Source organism: Camelus ferus, chromosome 6 (genome assembly GCF_009834535.1).
Source record: "Camelus ferus isolate YT-003-E chromosome 6, BCGSAC_Cfer_1.0, whole genome shotgun sequence".
In the NCBI taxonomy this organism is placed as follows: Eukaryota; Metazoa; Chordata; class Mammalia; order Artiodactyla; family Camelidae; genus Camelus; species Camelus ferus.
The window spans coordinates 57,791,893-57,816,197 of NC_045701.1; the positions used below are offsets into that span (position 1 = coordinate 57,791,893).

General features: G+C 32.9%; 1 protein-coding gene across 6 annotated transcripts in view; it reads left to right on the forward strand.

The window, feature by feature from the left end:
* The window catches only part of KIAA0586 (KIAA0586 ortholog), a 94,053-nt gene that overhangs the window by 16,161 nt on the left and 53,587 nt on the right, over window positions 1-24,305 (forward strand). For 5 of the 6 annotated variants that reach the window (XM_032482114.1, XM_014560143.2, XM_032482112.1 and 2 more), the window contains 12 exons: window positions 758-881; window positions 4,945-5,077; window positions 5,693-5,910; window positions 6,330-6,402; window positions 7,691-7,918; window positions 8,810-8,984; window positions 10,898-11,092; window positions 12,546-12,733; window positions 14,525-14,638; window positions 15,942-16,019; window positions 18,980-19,173; window positions 20,455-20,573. In XM_032482114.1, coding sequence (XP_032338005.1) covers window positions 758-881; window positions 4,945-5,077; window positions 5,693-5,910; window positions 6,330-6,402; window positions 7,691-7,918; window positions 8,810-8,984; window positions 10,898-11,092; window positions 12,546-12,733; window positions 14,525-14,638; window positions 15,942-16,019; window positions 18,980-19,173; window positions 20,455-20,573 — 1,839 coding nt within the window. The remainder of the gene's footprint in view (window positions 1-757; window positions 882-4,944; window positions 5,078-5,692; window positions 5,911-6,329; window positions 6,403-7,690; window positions 7,919-8,809; window positions 8,985-10,897; window positions 11,093-12,545; window positions 12,734-14,524; window positions 14,639-15,941; window positions 16,020-18,979; window positions 19,174-20,454; window positions 20,574-24,305) is intronic. The other variant, XM_032482110.1, reaches the window with a different exon arrangement.

Genomic DNA, 24,305 nt, shown 5'->3' on the forward strand with positions numbered 1-24,305 from the left:
AACCTTTAATGAACAAATTTTGTTATTAATAAATAAAAAAATAATGTTTTGCTGAAGGTAAGGCTGATCATCATGGTTATTTACATTATTTTAAAGTGTGAATTTCAATAACAAAACTCAGAAATTTAACATTTTTATCATGTATGTATTGGAGAAAGTGCTAATAAACTTTATACATGACAGAAAATTATAATTTGTTACAGACTCTTGAAATAATAGCCCTTCTATAAAAGTAAGTGAAAAAATAAGTTAAAAGTTAAATATAAGCTTTTATTTTTAGATCATTTACATGCTTTCAACACTTGTCTTGGACACATTTAGAGTCTTAAGGTATTTAAAAGATAATGAAAACCTTAAACAGACCAACTTCACCAAAAAAAAAAAAAGTTATGTATTCTCATTGAAGATGAGGCCAAAGGGAATATTCAACCAGTAGTTGCTGTGAAGAAACAGTTCAATATCCCTTTTACTATTTATAAAATTAGTTCAGTTTACTGTGCTTTGTAATAATGATACTTCATTCAATTCCTTTTTTCTGTGGTGAAAATAAATTCAGGCCTAAACTTTTATCAGTATCATTTTATGAGTTATAAATACTTAGTTTTATTTGATGAATATATTTATAGTCTACATTGTAGAGTGAACTGAGTAGATCATCACTGTAAGAGACTAATTTAGTACAAATATGTGTGAGATATTGTATAAAAGATAAATGAATTAGTACTTGAAAAATGATACTGTGTTTCTTCTCTTGTAGGAAATGTAAGGCTGTTGGAACAAATTTTGAATAACCACGATTCATTGACAAGAATAAGTGAATCTTCAGACAAAGTCTCACTAACTAGATCAAAAATAGGGTGGAATCCTGAGAAGAAAGAAAGGTAAAAACAAGAAATTAGTTTAAAAGCTAAATTGAAAAGAGCTTTGTTCATATTTCTAAAATTTCTTTAGGAATTTTAATAAATTTATTGCATTACTTTAAAAAATTATCTTAGATTTAGTTATTTCCTGCTGCTTATATAGCTTCTTTTTTATAATATAGTTATGAAATGAATATATATAATTTTCTTAAAATATAGATGATTAATTTCTGTTGAATACAGATCATTCATTTTTGATGAAATGAGATCTGGGATTTTCTTCAATGATAATAAATTGCAGGGCAAGGGAAACTGGGTTAGAAATATAGTTAAAATGAAGATAGCCACAAGTTAATGATTGTTGTAGTTAAATACAGTATGTGGAGGTCGTTATACTATTCTTTCTACTTTTGTGTATGTTTGAAATTTTACATTATAAAAAGTTTTTTAAAAATCAAGTAGGTGTAGGCCATGATAATTTTTTTTCTCCTGAATGTCAGGAGAACTACAATTGTGAAAACTAAACCATAGTTTGAATAATTTCATATGGAGACATTGTATAATTTTACTCCATTACATTTAATGAATTATATGATAAAGTGGGATTTTTGTCTGTCATGTTGCTATATGTTTTATATATGTCTTAGGTCTTTTTTTTATTTCACTATTTCTCCACAGTGCCTTTTTTTTTTATTAAATTATATTCCAGTATAGTATTTTATTTCCCTTATTGCTTCTTTTACTATATTTTTTGAGTTATTTTCTCAACGATTGCCTTAGGAATCAACGATTAATACCTTAATTTAAAACAGTCTAGTTAGTATTAGTACTAATTTAATATCTACAGGATTCAAAAAGTTTGATCCAATATAGTTCGATTCCCTCCTCCTTTCTTTCTGTTATTATTGTCATACAAATTACATCTTTATAAATTATAAGCTTGTCTATACAGCTTGATAATTATTGCTTCATGCAGTTATCTTTTAAATCAGATAGTACCAGAAAAGAGTTATAAGCAAAAATGCATTTAATACTGATTTATTTTACCTATATAGCTAACCTTTACCAGTATTCTTTATTTTTTCACATGGATTCGAATTAGTGTCTAGTGTCCTTTTATTTCACCCTGAGGAATTCTTTTTAGTATTTCCTGTAGAGCAGGTCTGCTAGTGATGAATTCACTCGGTTTTGTTTAGCTGGTAATGTCTTAATTTCTACTTTTAAAGGATGGTTCACTGGAGGTAGAATTTTTGGTTGACATTCTTTTTCTTTTTCTTTTTTTTTACGATGGGGTGGTAATTGGGTTTATCCATTTATTTCTACTTGGAGGGGTTGGTGGGGATTGAACCTTGGACCTCATGCACGTCAAGCATGTGCTCTACCACTTGAGCTATATTCTCCCCTCTCTTCGTCTTTTAGTACTTTGAATATGTCATCTCACTGCCTTCTGGACTCAATGGTTTCTGATGAAAAGTAAGCTGTTAATCTTACTGGGGAAACTTTGTATATGATGAGTTATTTTTCTCTTGCTGTTTTCAAGATTCTCCCTTTGTCTTAGGCTTTTGACAGTTTGACTGTGTTGTGTCTGTGGATCTCTTTGAGTTTAAAGTTTGTTGAGCTTCTTGGGTATGTGGATTAATATTCATTAAATTGGGGACTTTTTTGGCCATTATTTCTTTACATAGTTAAATAGTGCACGTGACCTTTCTCTTTTCTCCTAGGGCTATGTTGTATGTTGATATGTTTAGTGGTGTCCCACAGGTCTCTGAGGCTCTTAATTTTTGTCTTTCTGTTTTCTCTCTGTTCCTTAAACTGGATAATCTCAATTAATCTATCTTTAAACTTGCTGATTCTTTCTTCTGTCAATCTGAATATGCTGCTTAGCCCCTCTAGTGAATTTTACATTTCAGTTACTATATTTTCAACTCCAGAATTTCTATTTTTTAAAGTAGTTTTTATCTTTTTTGATATTCTCTATTTTATGAGACTTTATTCTTATACTTGCCTTTAATTGTAATAGCTAATTTATAATCTTTGTCTAGTAAGTTCAATATTTGGGGTTCCTCAGGGACAGTTTCTATTGACTATGCATTTTCCTATGTCTGAATTGTACTTTCCTATTTCTTTGTGTGTCTCATCACTTTTTTTTGAAAATTGAACATTTTATTTAATTAATTTAGTTTTAAATTGAAGTATAGTTGATTTACAATATTGTGTTAGTTTCATACGTACAGCAAAGTGATTCAGTTATATATATATATATTTTCAGATTATTTTCCATTATAGGCTATTATAAGATATTGAATATAGTTCCCTGTGCTACATAGTAAATTCTTATTGCTTATCTATTTCATATATAGTAGTGTTTATCTGTTTATCCCATACTCCTAATTTATCCCCCATCCCTTTTCCCCTTTGGTAACCATAAGTTTGTTTTCTATGTCTAAGTCTGTTTTGTAAATAAATTCAATTTGTATTATTTTTAGATTCCACATATAAGTGATATCATATGAGATGTCTTTTTCTGTATGACTTACTTCACTTAGTATGATATTCTCTAGGTTCGTCCATGTTGCTGCATGTAACATTATTTCATTCATTTTTATGGCTGAGTAATATTCCATTGTGTGTGTATGTGTATATATGTGTGTGTGTGTGTGTGTGTACATATATATATAGATATATCTCACATCTTCTTTATCATCTGTCGATGGACACTTAGGTTGCTTCCATGTCTTGGCTATTGTAAGTAGTGCTGCTATGAACATTGGGGTGCATATATCTTTTTGAATTAGAGTTTTCATCTTTTCCAGATATATGCCTAGGAGTGTGATTACTGGATTATATGGTAGCTCTAGAAAATTGGACATTTTAAATAATAAATTGTGCCAATTCTGGAAATCAGATTTTTTCCAACCTTTCCCCCCTCACCCGCCCTTGGGTTTGTTGGTTGCTGTTTGTTGTTGTTCTTGTTATTACCATTTGTTTAGTGGTTTTTCTGGAATAATTCTGTAATCTGTATTCTTTGTCATGCCATGTGCAGCAAGTCTCTGCTTGGTTAGTTAAGTCTGCTAATGATTGGAAGGAGATTTCCTTAACTACGTTGAATGAGTAAGTCTCCCTCTCTTTGCCAAGGGACTGTGTGTTTGTGTGTAAACGCTGGAGCACACCTTCAGTGCTCCAGCAGTTAGTAAGTCTATCTTAACCTCAACTTCCTACTTGCACAGAGCCCAGGGTCAGCCACATGGGAAAGATTAGGTGCTTCTTAGACGCTTACATAGCCTTGTACATGCACATGACCTTCTAGATCCCCTTAATGTGGTGGAGCTTTTCAGAGCTCCACATGGACATCTCATTCTCCAGATTTTTAGTTTATTGGCTGCCCTCTTATTTGCATCAACTGTATCACCACCTCAGGCAGCTAAGATGTTAAATAATTGCCATTGTTTTTGAAAAATGACCTGGGGATGGGATTTCTCACTGAGGTACCTCAGAGTCAGTTCTAAAAAGAAACCCTGTGAAGGGGACTTTTTGGGGTGCTTCAGACTCTTTCTGCCCATTTTAGTGGTTGTGAGGCTGTTGATTTTCACAGCTACAACAGAGTTGAAGAAGGGGCTCTGGGAATAGAGCAAGTTAAAAATGCCATAAAGCTTGCTGTTCTTGCCAGCCATTTTCTTGATTAAATGTTCCTCGGGTTATTGTAAGCTTTGTTTAATTTCCAGAGTTCTGAAAAGCTGATTTGACTGTTTTTCCTTGTATTCTCTTTGTTGTTATACAGGAGTGGATTTTTAGAAGTTTTTACTCCATCCTTCTGGAAGTGCTTCTGCATGTTAGCTTCTTCAAAGAAAAACCTTTTTCTGCTCTTTTCCTACTAAGCCTAAACCAATCTGGTCAGATTAATTTTGGCTCTTGTGATTGCCTATGTTTCATATGTTTAATTATATAATTGATTAATTCTCTTGTACAATTTTGATGAGACATCGTTTAGAAATCATATAACTAAGAATATATCAAAGATTTATATAATCAAATGTTTGCTGAATTTTTGACAATTTAAAAAACTTAATTTTTAAAATGTTTACAGCATTGACAATCTATCCACTCAAAGATTTCCTTCATATGAAGAGCTAGGAACAGCTGAACTGACTGTGCAGAAGTCTGATGACATTCTTCATGATCTTGGCCAAAAGAGGAAGGAAACAAATGGCATACTCCAGGTAAAGTGGGAGCAAGATATTAAAATTAATGATTAGTAAAGATAGAAATGATGAAGAAATTAAAAAGTAATCAAGACGGAAAGCAAGAGGAAGGGTGAAGGAAGACAAACTGAAGAAGACATGTCAGCCCCGGCTGTTCTCCGTATAGAGCTTTCCTAAAGCCCTCAAGGGATTTCTTCTTAATGCTTCTTGGCTAAAACCGAGCCATGTGGCCTACCTCTAGCTCTCCAGCAGAAGCTGGAGAGGAAGTAACGGGGAAGGAGAGCTGTGAATGGCCCTTGTTTATTCAGTCTACATTGTCTGCCACGCCTCCCTGGAACCAAATTGTTCTTATTTTGTTTTAGCTTTCTTCACCAGATACAGTTTTTATTGACTGCTGGACTGCCTACCAGTGCTGTGGACTTCCCAGCCCATTTCACTGAACATTCACATTAGTACTTCTAAATGGAAAGAGACTTTAATTGCCAAGTGTTCTTTTATAGCTCTTCAGTTGTAACAACTTGATTCCTTATATTGACATATAGTATGCCCCCAACTACAGTAATATCTCTTGTTTAGATTAAACTAATTAATGTGAGTTTTACACAGTAACATTTTTCCTTTTTCTCTTTTAAGCCAAAAGAATCTCTGATTATGTCGGGGCTTGCTGATCTTCCACAGAATTCCATTAAGCTTCAGACAACCAATATGAGATCTGTACTGAAAGATGCTGAGAAGATTTTGAGAGGAGTACAAAACAGTAAAAAAGTGCTTGAAGAAAACCTGGAAGCTATTATTCGTGCAAAGGATGGAGATGCCATGTATTCAATTATCAACGCCCTGTCTACCAACAGGTAGGACAGGATGTTGGCATCCCAAGGTCATTTATGAAACTGCTGGTGTAGAGGCTTTCTTTATTTTTTTTTCTAAGCACCTCATTTTGCTTAATGTGTTTTAATGTTTAGAAAAGGTTCTTCATTGCCTTTGGTGATGTGGACTTATTATAAAGTTGGAATTGGGGTATATACATGTTGCTATTTTTCACAGTAAATTTTCCCTTTAGCTTTTTTTCTCTCTTTGGTACATATTTTCTGGAATCTACATGTGCTTTTCAAGTATCCTTCAAACGTTTGATGAAACTAGTATCATTGGTTTTTCCTTTTCAGATGAAGGATATTGGGCAATAGATTCAAAATGGAATGAGAGATCTGATCCAGGTTCTGTTCTCAGGACATTAAATGTTAACTTGAGAAAATGGTTTTTTTTTTAATAGAGAGATGTCAGAGAAGATTCGGATCAGAAAGACGGTGGATGAGTGGATTAAAACTATTTCTGCAGAAATTCAAGTAAGTATTGGAAAAAACAGAATTAAGTGAATTCTCAGGAGATAGCATTGATTCTAATTTATAAAAATCATACTTATTCTCAGAATATTCCTTATGTATGTCCACATATAATGCTTAACCTTACTCTTTCACTCTTTATATTTACTTATTAATAAATTTCATTTTCCTTAACAACTGCTTTGTCTCATAAATTATATTATGGCTCTTATCTGGCAAATTGTGGACAATAACTAAAATATGAGTAATATGAGAGAAAATTTAGCAAAAAAAGCATTTAGAAAAAAGTATACTTACAAAAGAACTGTTCTTAAAAAAAAAAAGAAAGCAAATTTAAAATCATTGGCTTATTTAAGTAAAAACACCAAAGTTACTTAAAGGAAAACTACTCTGGAAGATTTTTACGGTTACCAAGTTTAGCAAAGTGAGTTCAAGATGGAAGAACCGCCACTTTCTCATCTCCACACAGCTCATGGTGTATCTTCAGATATTAGCATTGCAGAACTGCAGGAGAGTTGTTTTTGTTAGGGGGTCGGTAATTTAAAGGCAATTCTTAAAATTTTATGTATTTGAGGGAGCAAAACTAGGCAAGGTAACTCATTTTTGTCTTGGGGTGCAAAGTGTTTTTTTCCTGACTATGTGTTGTGTGTATATGCTTACAGTGGCAGCAAGATGAAGTGTCAATTTCCATAACAATAAACACTAAAAATATAGTGCTAAACACTATTGTCTTAAGGAGATATATATCTCTAATGTGGGTATAAAGAATGTATATTAGCTACTATATGATGCACCGGAAAAAAATGTTGTGAGTTGAGTCAGAAGATGTGGAGTTCATATCTGGCTCTGTAGACAGCTAGCCATACATGTAAGTCTGTAACTATGAATTTCATGCAAAATATTCAAGTAACTTTAATTTATAAATATTTATTTCAGGATTTATTACAAAATCATTTACTTTTTGGACACTTATTTTTAAGTTTTTGAACAGTTACTATATTCATGGTTTAAACATCAAAAAATGTAAAAAGGTTTATAATTAAAAGTTGCTCTTCTACCCCTGAACCTCATCTACTATTTCTTATTCCTTCTGCTACATGAAACATGTCTTTTTGATTTTGTGTTTATTCTACAAAGAATTTTTATTTGTATATAAGCCTATATCATTTATTTATAAAGCATTTAAAGCTACTAAATTATATTTATGTAACAGCAGAAAATAAATTCTAATACTTTTGATGTGAAAGCATGACTACTTAGATTTTAAGTAATTTTAATCTTGGTTGTTAAGGATGAACTGACAAGAAAAGATTATGAACAAAAGAGATATGGTCAGAAGAATCAAAGGACCAGGAAAGCTCAGATTATGAGTAAAGATATTAAAACCAACACACAAGATAAAACTATAAACAATTCTGTAATTCCAAGAAAACATTCTCAAAAACAAACAGAGGAGCATTTTAGAAATCCACCTACAAGGAGCATGCCTGCTTCAAGCTTACAGAAAGAGAGAAAAGAAGTAAGATCCTAATCTGGTTTTGTGATGTGAATGTTGCATTGTAATTTATCTTTTTTAAAAGACATAAATAATGAAATGACTATGAAAATGTTTTAAAGATATGAAGGACTATACAAATGTAAACCATCTTTAAACTGTTGATATTTAGGGTTTTGGTTATCTGTAATGTGGAAATCACTGCACAAAATACATAATTCCTTCCTTCTGAGATCTCACACTTATAATCACACATTTACAGTGAGTGTATCTAGAGATCATCTGGTCTAAAAATTAGATTCTCTAGTTCATGGTATTCAAAACTGTAGTTTATCTTTGTATGTATATATATATTTGTTTGTTAATGATTGTGAGGCATGGTACTAGATGCTATGGCGGGCATTTTTTGCTACTCTAATTAATCTGTAACTTTGCAAATGCCCAACGTGGATTGTTGGGCAGATTAATAAAGCATCTAATTCAGTGCTTAGCGCTTAGTGATGCTCAATAAATGCTACCTTTCTGTAGCCTTTAGATTATGATTGAAGGTGGGATCAGGAATGTAGAAAATTATTTAAGTACTTGGTTTATGTTATGATATTTGAATGTAATACATATGTTAAATGCATTTGAACCTTACTTTTTGGTGCTGAAAATATACTTAGTAGTGTAAGAATCTTCATGTTTCTTGAATGGATGATTTTTGTACTGAATTTCCATGCTTCTCAAAACTATAAAACTTTAAAACTATAGTTTAAAAACTATCTTCAGAATTTAAGAGCCATTTAAAATAGGGGACTTTGTTAACCTGATCATTCTTACTATATATTGAAGCTGACAAAAGGAGGCTTAGACAAATGAGATAAGTGTTTGATGACTATTTTGCTGGTGAGTTGAATAACTTTGTGTTCTTAGGGATTTTTGAAAGCACCTCCGGTGGTAAAAGACAAGGATTATATGTTACAAATTTATGGAAAACCAGTTTATCAGGGTCATCGCAGCACTCTTAAAAAAGGGCCATATCTCAGATTTAATTCTCCATCTCCTAAGGCCAGACCACAGAGGCCAAAAGTAATAGAACAAGTTAAAGGTAAGGAACCTCATTTTTTGTGGTAAACCTCATTTTTATGGTACCAGTTTAATAGGTAAAGTTTAATTTTTGCTTTTTATTTATTACTTATAGAGTTTAAATTATGTAATGGCTTTGCATTATATTATTATATATTAAATATATAATTTTTTTCCACACACAATTTACTTCACTATAACTTGGTGTTTTCTTTTATTCAGTCATGCAGATTTGAATGCGGATTCCTGAGTAAATCTTTCACTTAATTTACCTTTGGCAGAAACAATAGTTTTCAAAACATTTAGTCGCTTCTCATTTATATAGCTTTTTCTCTTTTCAAGTTGTGTAGCATATTAGTATTTTCAAAACAATGCTCTTAAACAGATGTGCTTTGAAAGTTAACTGGTAATGATTTGATTTATATGATAGGTTTATATTATAGCTTATTTAAGAGAATAATTACTTAAAAAGGACATACTAGACATAATTATATAAAGCCTTTGGAAAAAATAAGGTTTTAAAATACTTTCAAATCCAAAAATCACTTTATTGAGTAGCCCTTTTAATGGTAGGAGAGGATTGAGAATTTTGGACACAAGCTCGTCCTTGGGCCTCTATGCCTGTTCATTCCTCTACCTGGAGGGCTCTTCCCTCAGGCACTTGCACGGCTCACTTTCCATCTCTGCTCTTAGATGTTAGCTCCTCAGAGAGGTCCATCTGGACCATCCTATCCAAATGTTATCATCTAACCCCCTCTGTCTCCTTGCTCTGCCTGATTGTTCTTCATAGCACTTTTCACTATCTAATGTTATATTTTTATTTGTTTTTCAAGTTTTTTCCTTACTAAACTGTAAGCTACATGAGTCCAGTTGGTTTATTCAGTACTGTATTTCTTGTTTCTGGAATTATACAATTGAATGAATGAATACTTGAGAACAGGATGAAAAAATGTAGATGTGGTACTAAAATTTTTCTTCCTGGGATCATGAAACTATATTTAAAACTATATTTAGGTTTATAAAACTACTCACATATTAAAAGGAAAAATGTGGTAATGTCAGTAATTTATTTAGAAAATATTTTAGCTTCTTTCCTTTACACTTTTAATTTTCTTTACTTTTCTCAGGCTCCATAGAAATTTATGTTCTCCAGGGAGACAGCTAATCAGAAAAATTTCTAAATTTTTAAGAATTCAGGATTTAATGTCTATATAGATCTACTTCATAGAAATAGGAAAAAATGTACAATGATTTAATGTCTATGTAAATTCACTTTATAGGAATAGAAAAAATGTATAATGATATTAAGATTAAATGATTTAGTAAGTATCGAATATGATATGTACAGATACGTACATGATTTCAAAGATAGAGGCTGGTTATTTAGAATAATGAGAGGATGAAAAAAATTTCAATTCCAAAAATGATCAGTAACTTTTTTATACCTATAGGATAGGATATAGGTATAAAGGCATATGTGCATAAGTTCTGAATATTCTTTTGAATCTTTATTCAACATTTTTTCCTAGTCATTGTGTCTTTTCTGACATAGTTAGTTGTACAAGTTGTTGCATCTGTTCAGAAGTTGAGAAACCATGTCCTGTAGGTCAGCTGCGTGTTTTTATAAGTAAAGCTCTATTGGAACATAGCTACACTCATTCATTTATGTCTATGAGTGCTTTCACGCCATAGAAGCAGAGTTGAGATGTTGCCCCTAAGACCACACAGCCCATGGGTCTAAAATACTTACTATCTGGCCAATTAAGAAACAGTTTGCCAATCTGTGGTTTACATGTTACTTTTATTTTGGGGCCCTATAACCTTATTATATACAATGAGATCTTGCTGTGAAGAAGAGTTGCTATATTTCCAGATGGCTGGATAGTAAATGTTCAAACAACATTTTAAAATACCTCTCATTGATGACTGTTACAGGCACTAAAGTCAAGTCAATAAGAACACAAACTGACTTGTGTGCAACCAAACCTACAAAGATGGATTCTAAACTGCAGCATTCCATTGCCACGCTGTCTCCTGGTGAGCAGCAGTATTTGTTCAGCCCAAGCCGGGAAATGCCTACTTTTTCAGGTACACTGGAAGGTCATCTAATTCCTATGGCAATTCTTTTAGGTAAGACCCAACAAAATGTATGGGGTACATTTTAAAATTCTAATCAGCAGCAGCAGAACTTACAGAATGGCACTGACGCAATGGTCACCTACCTTTTCCTTTATGTGTTGCTGATGTTTGTGGGTAGGGGCTCAGAATGTGTCTTACTCTGTAGGAGCAGTCTCTGAAATGATGGGTTCCTGCTACATTTTCACTCACAAGAAACGTTCTTTTGGTATTCTACAGTATGTTGCTGTAGATGAAATGAAGTTAAAATAATGTTTAGACATGTCATAGACATTCATAATAATTAAAGAACTTAAGGATTTTGATTGGCTCAATATCATCCTGACTTAGAAGAACTACTTTAAATTACCTTTTATGTACTTTTGGACTAGACTGATAAGTAAAAATTGTGTAGTTGTGTATTCTAAGCTAATAGTTGGTGGTTGACTTATTTGAGGTCTCAGACTCATCGTAAAAGTTGAACAAATCATTTTTGCTCTCACATTAGCTTTTCAAATCTAGTTAGCTATTTTTTTAGTGTCATTGCTGTTTTCCTTAACTTTTATGAATTATTTGAGTTTGAATATTTTCCAACGTAAGAGAGAATGTTTTATTTTTAGTATTATGGGTTAATGGCATGTCAGGTTGTTGGCTAACGTCTGTTCAAACATGCCTTCTACCAAAATAATAGCTAATACTTACAAAGTCCTTACCATGTGTCAGGTACAGATCTAGACAATTTACATATATTAACTTATTTAATCCACCCTATAAAACACATGGAAATGTACTAATTTTACAGATGAAGAAACTGAAGCAGAGAGGGAGTTCAGTCATTTGTCAAAGGCCACATAGCTAGAGTGCAGCCAAGTGTCAAATGTAGGCAGTGTGGCTTTAGAGTCTGTGCTGCCCTGTCCTTCTTTACTTTGAAATATAGTAAACAAGTGGAACTTTTGTGATGAAAAGTAACAAAGTTTTGACAGCTATGATAGTTATCAGATAGTTGGTCTACATGCCATTTATTGGTCCTCAAACACTAGTATTTTGTTGTTGGTTTTATTTCTTTCTGTTGTTGCTCTGTGAAGATTTGACAGTTAAAATAATACAATATAATGCAATACACTTTAGTTTTGGCTTTGCCACTTACAAACTATTATGACCATTGGCAAATTATGTTATGTTTCTATATCTCTATTTCCTCAACTGTAAAAAGTGGATAATATTACTACCTTGAAAGCTTATTTAAGTTAGATAGTGTTGAGTACCTATGAGTGCCCAATAAATGTTAGTCGCTGCTAAAAGGATGACATGGTGGTGATGATGATGGTGGTGACAATAGAGGGAAAGGTGCTGGCAGATAGTGCTTTCCTTTCATATGAGAATTTAGCCATAAAGATCTAAGTTGTATATTAGATTTTTCACTCTATTTCTGAAATGGTTGACTCCTTTTCTCCCCCACACTTTTTAGGACAAACCCAAAGTAACAGTGATTCCATGCCATCTGCTAGAGTCATTGTAAGCAAGCCACACCCCATAACAGTGACGACTTCTATTCCACCATCATCTCGAAAAACAGAAACTGGAGTAAAGAAACCTAACATAGCAGTTGTAGAAATGAAGTCGGAAAAAAAGGATCCTCCTCAGCTTACTGTACAGGTATGCCCGTGTGCATGAAGAGAAAATTTTAAGGAAAAAAATCTTTGGCTGAACTTTACTACCTAAAATCTATTACATTGCTTCTGAAAACTTTGCTTTCATGATGGGTCTTTTGTTCTTTAAAACTGATATTAATATGATATCACTATCCTTGTTCTGTATGATTTAAGCTACCTTTTTTAAGCCAATGACTCATATCCAGGTGCCTAGATATTCCAAAGGGAGCAACTGAACAGTATATTCAATTAATTAAAAAAAGACTTAATGTGTTTGATGTATGTAATTAATACTTTAATCTTTACACAAACATACGAGACTTGAATGGAGGGAGAACTTATATGTGAGTTTTAATATTCAAGTTGTCAATTCTTCATAAGTTAATGTATAATTTAAGTGAAATTGTAATAAAAAAATACAAGCCATGATTTTTACTTAATTTTAACTTTAGGATCATTTAGATATTTGAAAGAACAAAGGGTTTAGAAGAGTTAGTGTTTTTGTACTGGTCCTGTTTCAGAAATAGCTTTGGTTATGAAAAAAGAATATAATATGTGATGAATACTTAGAAGGAAAATTGGATTCTTGTAAGTGAAATACTGTATGTTCTAATTGGCTAGCAGTGTGGAAAATCAGTTTTAGAGTGTAAACTTTCACTGTATAGGAGATTAGTTCCAAATAGGCAATAGGCTAAGTATAAATCTAAAATATAAAAACATAGAAGAATTAGCAAATATTACATGTAATCTTTATCAAAACTGAAGCTAAGTGTAGATATGAGAGAAGAAAACTTAGATATGATAGGAAAATAGATTTGAATGTATAAAGTCTAAAACATGTATGTAAAAAATTCCTAAATAAAAAGGAAAACAATATAGAGTGAGAACATATGAAAGAAGTATGATAGAAAGGATTAATTTTTAAATATAAAAACCTCCATAAAATAATAAGAAGGCATAAAAGCAAATCCAGAAATACTCAAAGAACATGAATAAGACTCTACAGAAGAGGTAGCAGAGTTTATAAGCAAGCAAACTGAATAATTTAAATCTTGCTAGCTACCAAGTAATGCAAATTAAAATAACAATCATATACTTCCATTTAAAAACTGCTACTACTGAAACACTTGAATAATCTAATTTGGCTGAAGGTTGGGTAAAACTTATAATTGATTACATTTTTGATAATAGAAATAGAGGTCTTTTGGATTGAGTTTTGGCGGTAATTACCAAGAATCTTAAATATGCATGCTTTGTGGGTCAAGAAGTTGGTCTGATCTCTGACTAGCATAATGAAATAATTTAAAGTTCAAGGGAAAAAATCCCTACATATATAGGAAGTTTTTTGGAGTGATGTATATCTACCTTTATCTATCTAATAGTGACTCTTCTAGAAATATCCTAAATATTTACCAATAGGAAAATTACTTAGTAATTAAAGCATGTGTATTTCTTGAAATATTACACAGTCATTTAAAGTATAATTATAAAGTCTATATGGAAGCATAATAATGTGTTTATGACCTAATTACAATGGAAAATCAGGAAGAAAACTATTTTAGATTTAAGCTATGTGTTAAGTGGATAGTAAAAAGATAAAGTGAAAATGATTCTACTTAGGATGGTAAGATTCTGTGTTTCCCCTTTATTTTCTAAATTTTGTAAAATATGCTTTCATAATTTAAATTTGTTATCCATTGACTTTGCAATAAAAAGTTAAATATTATTGATATATAGATTCACAAATATTTGAGTCAGAATGATGAACTGAAAACTGGATGTTGTGTTATTTTAGGTATTACCCAATGTGGATATTGACAGCATTTCAAATGGTAGTACTGATTTTGATCTATCTCCGTCTTGTCCCAGAGAAGCATCTCCTCCTCCTCCTCTGAAAACCTGGATACAGGTATTGCTCAGAAGTATATCCTTTAGTTTGAGTAGTGTCTGGCTATAGATTTTAACTAATATTATTCCATGCAAACTCTTCCACTATAATTATAACTTACTATAATAATTCAGGCTTTAAGGAAAAGATTCAAAACAAATCTGAAGTTGCTCATGAACTTGAAAAAGAAAGTTTAAGATCCGTACATTTATAAACATTCTGAAAAAAGTAGTAACCCTTAGTGTGACAACTTCATTGCCAGACTCTTATATGTAAAGAAAAAATTTCTCTTTGGAGAAGAATCTTGATTTAAATGGACATTAAATTGTAGTCTTCTTGAATGTGAATTTTATAATGATGATTGGAGTTCATGTTTGGGGATGTAACTGTGTCATCATACTGTTGACATGATGCAAAAATATGCAATTCTTGGGGGTGGAGGGTATGGCTCAGTGGATAGAGCACATGCTTAGCATGCATGAGGTCCTGGGTTCAATCCCCAGTACCTCCATTAACAATAACAACAACAACAACAAAATATGCATTTCTTCCTAGTATTTATTTGCTGCCTGTGACTGAATGACAAAATTATGACTTTTACTACACAGCAAAATAGCACTGTAGCTTTTCCCCAGGTTTCATTTATTGTAAGCAAATTTAGTCATTGAGGATACAGTCTTAAAGAAAGGAAGAACATCAATTTTTCACAATCAGAAATAGTAAAAGAAAAATGACCCTGAATGGCATTTGTGCCTAATTTTATTTTTTCATCAGTAATTTTTAAAATTAGAAGTTTATTAAAATATATATGATTACAAATAGCGATTTTTTAGACTGTTTATTATTCTGCTCTCAGGAAGAATCTATTGTGGTTTTGGGTGACTAGATTATATACAGTGAAGCCTAGAGGCTAAAATTGTAAAATAATTATTTTGTTTATCTTTTAAAATTATTTGATTCTGTTATCTTTTTGTGAATTTGTATATTTATATACTTATATATCTGCACATAGAAACATTTTATCTTAACTCTTAGAGAGAAATCAGTCGTGTTAACTTGATCAGTTGACTTAAGTTGCATTGTTGTGGAGTCCTTTTTAGAAAAACTGATACCTAATATTTTCTAGCTATTGAAATGATAACCTAATAGCTTAGGGACTAGCTTGAATTTCATTTACTAGCTATATCAATTCTGAGAGGGATGTTAAAATAAAAAATAAGAGCATGTAATTATAAGCCTATGCTGTGGGTGGTATTATGTTAAATTATGGATAAATTAAAATGACATTAAGCACAGCAAAAACTTTCTGAAAATCATTTCTTAGACTCCAGAATTTACGAAGGCAGATGAAGAAGTGAAGTTTCCAGGAACTAACTTTGATGAAATAACTGATATCATACAGGTAACCAAGCTTAGAAACCATGAGAATTTGTTTTTCTACCAGTACTTTTTAATGTGACTATCTTTTTTTTTTTTTTTTGAGACTTTTTGTTTTTTTTTTTTTTGAACAGTTTAGACTCACAGCAAAATTAAGAGGAAGGTACAGAGGTTTCTTGTATGTTCCCTACCTCCACAAATGCATAGCATCTGCCATTATCAACATTCTCCCAACAGATTGATACTTTGGTTAAAATTGATGTACCTACTTTGACACATCATAATCACTCAAAGCCCATAGATAACCTTAGGGTTCACTCTTGATGTACTACATTCTTATGGTTTTGACAAATGTATTTATCATTATACTGTCACACAGAGTATTTTCACTACCCTAAAATTATCTGTGTTCTGACTACTCATCCTTCCCCCTGACCCATCCCAATCCCTGGCAACCACTGATCTTCTTACTGTTTTCATAGTTTTGTTGTTTCCAGAATGTCATATACTTGGAATCATATGTATGTAACCTTCTCAGATTGGCTTCTTTCACCTATGCACTGAAGTTTCCTCCACATTTGTTCATGGCTTGATACTTCATTTCTTTTTAGGACTGAATAATATTCCATTGTCTGGATGTACCACAGTTTATTTATCCATTTATCTACTAAAGGACATCTTGGTTGTTTACAAGTTTTGGCAGTTATGAATAAAGCTGCTATAAACACCTATGTGCAGATTTTGTATGGACATAAGTTTTCAGCCCCTTTGGGTGAATATCAAGGACTGCAGTTGGCTGGCTTTAGTGGTGAAAGTATGTTTAGATTTGTAGGAAACCACTGAACTGTCCTCCAAAGTGGCTATACCATTTTGCACTCCTACCAGCAATGAGTGAGAGTTCCTGCTGTTTCACATCCTTGCCAGCATTTGGTATTGTCAGTGTTCCAGATTTTGGCTATCCTAATAGGTGTATAGAGGTATCTTATTGTTGTTTTGATTTGCATTTTCCTGATGACATATGATGAGGAGCATCTTTTCAAGCACTTATTTGTCATCAGTATATCTTCTTTAGTGAGGTGTCCATTAAGGTCTTTGGCCAATTTTTAAAACTGAGTTGTTTTCTTATTATTGAATATAGGAGTTTGGGGGGGGGTTGTTTGTTTCATTTTTTTGTATATTTTGGATAACAGTCTTTTATCAGATGTGTCTTTTGCAAATATTTTCTCCCAGTTTGTGGCTTATCTTCTAATTCTCTTGACATTGTTTATCACAGAGCAGAAGTTTTTAATTCTGCAAACAGACAATTTTATTTCTTCCTTCCCAATCTGTGTACTTCTTCTTTTCTTGTCTAACTACATTAGCAAGGACTTCCAGTACAATGTTGAAAAAGAGTGGTGAGAGGGGACATCCTTGCCCAATATTATGTTGCAGTGCTTTGAGAAACTGCCCTTTACTTTTGAGTTAAATATTTTTTTATTTTAAAATTATAAGGTTGTTATTCTATAGTATTATCTTCTGTATCACCTACCTGCCTCCATGAAACTTAATGATTGTTAGCTGTTTCCTACCTGCATCTCATCTCATCTCTCTTGCTTCTTGCTTCCTTCTTTTTGTTACCTTTGGCTTCCCTCCCTCCAATGTATTCTTTCTTCATTCTATTACATTTATCTATGTTCATTTCTGGACTATTGGCAAGGTCATCAGTTAGTTCGTTTTGAGGAAAAAAGTTGTGAGGGGTCTAACATCCAAGGAAAGAGTCCATATAGCAGGAAGGGTTATAGAAATGATAGAAATGGCTAAATAGTGGAGGGGAAAAGTAGGACTAAGTAAAGTAGAAAGGATGGGAGAAAAGATCATAGAACTTGGAGATTACTTGAGTACTGATGTGTCGATAGACTTTAAAGAAGACATTTGTTCAATTTTCTCAGGCTTTTAGAACTAAGACCAGTTTTGTTAATCATAAAATAAAACCGTATTTTAAATATTAAGAGAGATGCAATACATTAAGGTTACTTGCTCACTGGTATGTCTTCTCATGTGAGCTCCACATGAATGTTTTGAAGGCAAGAATGTTGTTTATCTTTATATTCATGCCTAGCAAAGACATTAGACAACTGTTCAATGGACAAGTGAAAGAAACAGTTGTAGAAATAGCACAGAATTTGGAGTCTAAAGACAAGTGTTCCTACCCTTGCTCTGCCACTTAATAGCCATGGACTTCATTTTTCAATGGGAGAATATTACTGAGTTATAATTTTTAAAGAGTCCTAATTTTTTGAGATGCATAATGGGTTATTTACAGATAAAATGGTATAATATCTATGGTCTACTTCAAAATGGTGTGTGAAGGGGAAAGTGGATGGGGGAAGTATCGATGACACAAAGTTGACTGTGTATTAAAAAGTATTAAAACTGGGGTTTGAACAGATAAGTGGAATTTATATTATTTACATATTACAGATATAGTACATGAGCACTATTTTATTTACTTTTAATTGTGTATGGTGTTTTTCATAATAAAAAGTTTAAAAATTCCAGAAACAACTCTTTTGGTTATGATGTGGTGGTACAAATAATATATAGGCTGACCTGACTGAATATTTAAATGTAAATTATAGGTTCTGTAAGAGCAAGCAAGTGCTATTTGGAAGTATCAGTTTTTCTATGATAATAAATTAATAAATTTCTAAAGGGAAACGTTAATAATGTTTTATGGAGGAATAACCAAATTTTCTAGTTTGTTTTATGACTGTTTAAATATTGGGTTTTAAAAAGACAAAATAATTGTGTAAGTTTTCTTCAATGTGATTTATATGAAAAATGTATATGTTATACATAATATGGTACCACCTAAGTAGGAAATGCTATTGATTAGCTTAAAAGTGTTGATTAATTCACCAACCTAGGTTCCCTGCCTACACTTGGCACTCAGTAAGTGTTGAATAGATATATGAATATAGTATTTTTGTTTTTTAATATTACCAGGAAGAGGAAAAATGTGATGAAATTCCAGAATACTCTGAACCAATTCTGGAGTTTAACAGAAGTGTTAAAGTTGTTTCCACAAAATATAATGGCCCTCCATTTCCACCAGTTACTTCTACTTTTCAGCCCACTGCTGATGTCCTGGATAAAGTAATTCAGAGAAAAGAAACAGTGGAAAATAGCTTAATTCAATGGTGAGTTTACAGTGGTATTGGGGTGAACAGAATAGTAGTAGCAAGTATAAATAACCAGTGTTAAGTTTTGGTTGAAAATCTTTCTTGTCTCCTTTTGTTTATTAAACTTTTCCTTTGCTGTCGTCACTGGACACTATTTGATGCTGAGAGTTTAACTGTGTTGGAGGTATTGTTTCTGTCCTTCAGTTTTTGTGCGTAGGTTGTCTATTATGACAAAAGAGGCTATTGTTAAGTAACAAAAGCCTTAAAAATGTACATATTCTGTCATCTAGGAATTCACTTAACAGAAATTTATCCTAAGGAAGTAATCCCTTCTGCTCTGAGGCCATAGGATACTTAGCACTTATGGTGCTTACTATAGGCACTGTTCTGTTTGTTACTCTATTTTTATACCTATTTTTACCAGTGAGAAACCTTAAGGAAGTTATGGAATAAACTAAACATCTGAATATTAATACAGTTATCAAGGTTGGGTTTAGAAGAATATTTAATGATATGAAAAATATTAGTAACATACTGGTGCATAAATGAAGCAGAATACTAATACAACCACAGTCTAGAAGAGCTCACTCAAAAACAAGTGGGCATGGGGAAAAATGGAAAAATAATACCAAATTGTTAACTGTGTTTATTCCTGAATCTGAGATTATAAGTAAGCCTTATCTATTTGAAAATTTTTACATATTCTCTGATTTTTCTACAATGAATATCTATTACTTGAATAATAATAATTAAGAAGTCTATTAGCTTCTCTAAAAAAATGTACAGAAACAGTCTCCTCTTGTGTTTCCCTTCCTTTTCCTCTCCCTCTTTCCCCTTCTTAAAAATGACCTTGAAAATAAATTTTCTCTCCTTTTTTAGAAGACAGCTATTGCAGTCAATATATTTACTTCCTTGAAGAGTGTACAGCTGGACTTCTTTTCTAGCTCTGATCCTGTAGGGCTTTCTATGTGCATTTAGAGTAGGGAACACAACATTCTAGGTACATGATGTGCCAGGTAATCATTGACCTAAACCTTATTTTGAGTTAATTCATTAGACTGATCTGAAAGATTTAAATTTGACTTAATAAACTATCTTCTATGCAGAGATTTTGTTTCATGTGATTTATTTTGCTAGGAGATACATTTGAGTTCTTTCTTCTTTCCATATTTCAACTTTCAGAATGATTGCTTTCACATGTGAATGTGTCCATGGGTAACAGTTAATTTTAATTGTGGTATTTCTAACCATTTATACATTTCAGCTAAATTTAGTAATGCTTAACATTTTCCACCCCAGGGTAGAGCAAGAAGTAATGTCAAGAATGATCTCTGGGCTCCTTCCAGTGCAACAACAGGCCATAGCTAATGTCAGTGTCTCAGTTAGTGAGGCCAGTGAGCCATTGACTTCTGACATTGGTAAGTAAAATGGAATCTTTTAGGGTTTTTTTTTTTATTAAAAGACAAAACCTATCAGGTCTGTGGATTTATATATTCTGGAGGTCAAGTAGTCCTCAGCTGACAAAACACAAGTCCTTTTCCTTTCAGCGTCACTTCCCAGTTCTCTGTAGTGAAAATTAGTTCTCCCTCGTCCCCTCACCCCATACTGCAGCGTTCAGATCCTTCTGCCAGCCTCCATCTCTCTCACCCCAAATCTGTTGCTTCCCATAGCGCTTTCTGTGTGTGTGTGTGTGTGTGTGTGTGTGTGTGTGTGTGTCTTTGTCTTTGTCTTTGTCTTTGTTATAGTAACTATCAAATTGTATTACGATTGGTTTACATATTTGTCTCACTCACTAGACTATATATTACTTAGGAGTATGGACGTTTCTCATTTAGAGCCTGGCCCTTGACTGACACTTAAGAAGAGTTTAAATAAGTATTCGCTGGGTGGGTAAATGAACCTCTTTCTTTATGGCGCCCACACCATTCTCCTCTTCTTCCTCCTCCTCTTTCTCTTCTTCTCTCTTTTCTCCTTCCTTCTTCCTCCTTTTCCTCCTCCTATCTTTCCCTCTTCTTTTCCCTCCTCCATTAGTTTCTTGAGGTATAAGGTACTTGCCACAAAATTCACCATTTCTAAGTATACAGTTGGACAAGTTTTGTTAAACACACACAGCTACACCTTAGCTACATAATCAAGATATTGAAAAATACTTCTATCATCCCCAAAAGCTCCCTCATGCCACTTTACAGTCAATCCCTAACCCTCTCCCATGCCTGCTGGGCACTTATACCCACTAATCTGCTTTCTATCATTGAATTTTGCCTAGAATTCCATATGTATGTAATCATATGGTAGTCTTTTTGTGTCTGGCTTCTTTTATTTAGCATAATGCTTTGACAATCTTGTTGTTGCATATAGTAACATTACACTGTGTAGACGTAGCATAATTTGCTAATCCATTTACCATTGATGGACATTTGTAGTCTTTTAGTTTTTGGCTATTATAAATAAAGCTGTGCTATGAATATTTACAAACAAATCCTTTATACACATCTTTTCATTTCTCTTGGTCATATAATAAATAGATATTTAACTTTATAAGAAACTGCTAAATGTTTCCAACATGGCTGTTTTACTTTGCATTCCAGCCAGCAGTGAATGAGAGTTCCAGTTGCTCCACTAATGCTTGGTGTTGTTAGTGTTTTTAATTATAGCCATTTTGTAAGCATGTGGGAATATTTTTATTTGCATTTCCCCAGTGACTAATGATGTACAATTTTTCATGTTCTTATTTGCCATTTGTATATTTACTTTAGTGAACTATCTTTTAAACTCTTTTGCTCAGTGTTTAATTGGGGTTTCTGTCTTACTATTATTGAGTTCTTTATTTATTTTGCATACAAGTCCTTTATTGCATATATGTTTTGCAAATATGTTCTCCTAGTTTGTATCTTCCTTTTTTCTCAACATTATCTTTAGAAGACCAAAGGTTAATTTTGATGAAGTTTAATTTATCAGTTTTTCTTTTATAGCTTTTGGTTTTTTGGGTGTACTATTTAAGAACTCTTTGTCTCGCAATCATTGAGATTTTCTCTTATTTTTCTTCTAGAAGACTCATGGTTTTAGACAGTACATTTAGATCTATGATATGCTTTGAGTTAATTTTTATATATGGTGTAAAGTAATGATCAAGGGTTTGTTTTTTTTTATATGGATATCCAGTTGTTCTAGCATTATTTGTTGAAAAGATTATCCTTTTTCCCACTGAATTACTTTGACACCTTTGTTGAAAATCAGTTGGCTCTATACGTGTGAGTCTGTTTCTGAACTTGCTGTTTGGTCCCATTGAGCTACTGTTATACCAGTACCACTCTTCTTGATTACTGTAATTTAAAAACAAGCTTTGAAATTGGATAGTGTAAGTACATCAGATTTTTTGTTCTGTTTTTCTTTTTTACATTCCTATATGTCATTACCTCTACGTTTTTCTTCCTTTCCAGTTTCCTACTCTTCCTCTTTCCTAAGTTACCCCTTAACTGCCTAAATTCTAAACATTAGAGTCTGTATTTATTGCTTTTACTTTCTCATTGCTCACTTTCTCTTTAGTTCTTATGAGTTGGCTTTCTTCCCTCTCCCTAATGAAACTCCTCTCTCACAGCATTTCATTGTCAAAGACAACCTTTTATCAAATCCTTATTCTCCTAGATGGCTCTGTATGGGCATTGCTGACTACCTGTAATTTTTATAATGTTCTTTCTACTGGTTTTGGTTTCCTAGAATTTATCCTATTGTTCTTCCCCTTATCTTTGTAATTTTGTAAGACCTCATTTTCTCACCTTTTCTTCCCCTGCTACTTGAATAAAAATTTTCCCCAAGTTTCTATGCTCTGTCCTCTTTCTTTTCTGTTTTTCTAGTCTCTTCTTGCCATTAGTTGCTCTGTGTCAGTTGATGGCCTTTAAGCCACACATCTAGTCTGTAAACCTTTGCCTGTTGGTGAATATGTTACCTGATGCTCCACTGGCATACTAACCTTGGCATCCAAAATGTATTTCATTTTTCTAGCCAAACTTGCTCCTGCTTTGTTTCTATTTCTGTTAATCATACCACTGTTTTCCAAGTGCCCAGCCTCCAAAGCCTTGGAGTTTTTGTTTGTTCTACTTTATTTTCTTTGATCTTCTTTAATTCTCACCCAGCCGCAGTCTGTATCCTGGTTCCATACAGTTTATTCTTGCATTTGATTAATTCTGTTTAGTGTAACTCAAATGCCTCCTTCACTGCTGCTGTCCCAGGTTTTCTTTCATCATCGCATTTTTTGAAGGAAGGAATAAAATGACCACCAAAGTTATGAGGAAAATTTTTTTTAACTTAAGATTAGCACTTCTTTAATGATAAAATTATTTTGCCATGTTAAAAGGCACTTTTTTTGAAGAAGACAGCTAGGAAAACAAATCAAAAAGAAAACCAAAATCAGTTCATCTAAATAATTGTCTGAGAATATTTCAAAAACCTGTTGAAAAAAGCAGCAGATGGAAAATACCAGTCAAAAACGAAACACATTTTTAAAAAGAACTAGAAGCTAAAGAGAAAGCAAAGGACCGTGAAATGTGCCTTGGAGTAACAGATAGTCGGACTTTTGTAGCTTTTGGTCAGAATTCTAGTTGTGGAGATAGCATTCAGCAGTCCCAACATAAAGGAGACCAGTCCAGGAAAGCACTGTGGCACTCACAGAAACAAACAAGTGCCTCCGAAGATTTGTCTGGTTTATGATGGATACTGTCAAACTGCCAGGTGCTTTCCCCCCATTACTGGGTCAGATACCGCAATGGCATGTTTTAGAGTGCTTGGATTCCCCACTGCCTCTCCTGCTGGCGCAAAGCAGGCCAATAGTAGTCCTCTTAGTCCTCCACATGGGTCACATGGTGGTTTCAGTGAGAGGAAGTCAGAGTCGATAGCCTTAAGGAAAGATGGTCTAATAGAGAGGGTATTCAGACCCTGTTTGCTTTAAAAGCATGTATGTTTGCTTTTGTTTTGCCTGTATCTGGGGTTTTGTGGGGCTTCATAAAAGAGATGTTCTGATTTTTGGTCATGCTGAAACAATGAATTATGGGAACTAAAAAGGAGACATATTGACATATACTTTTTGTTTTTTTTGTTTTTTTGTTTTTTTACATTTTTTATTGATTTATAATCATTTTACAATTTTGTGTCAA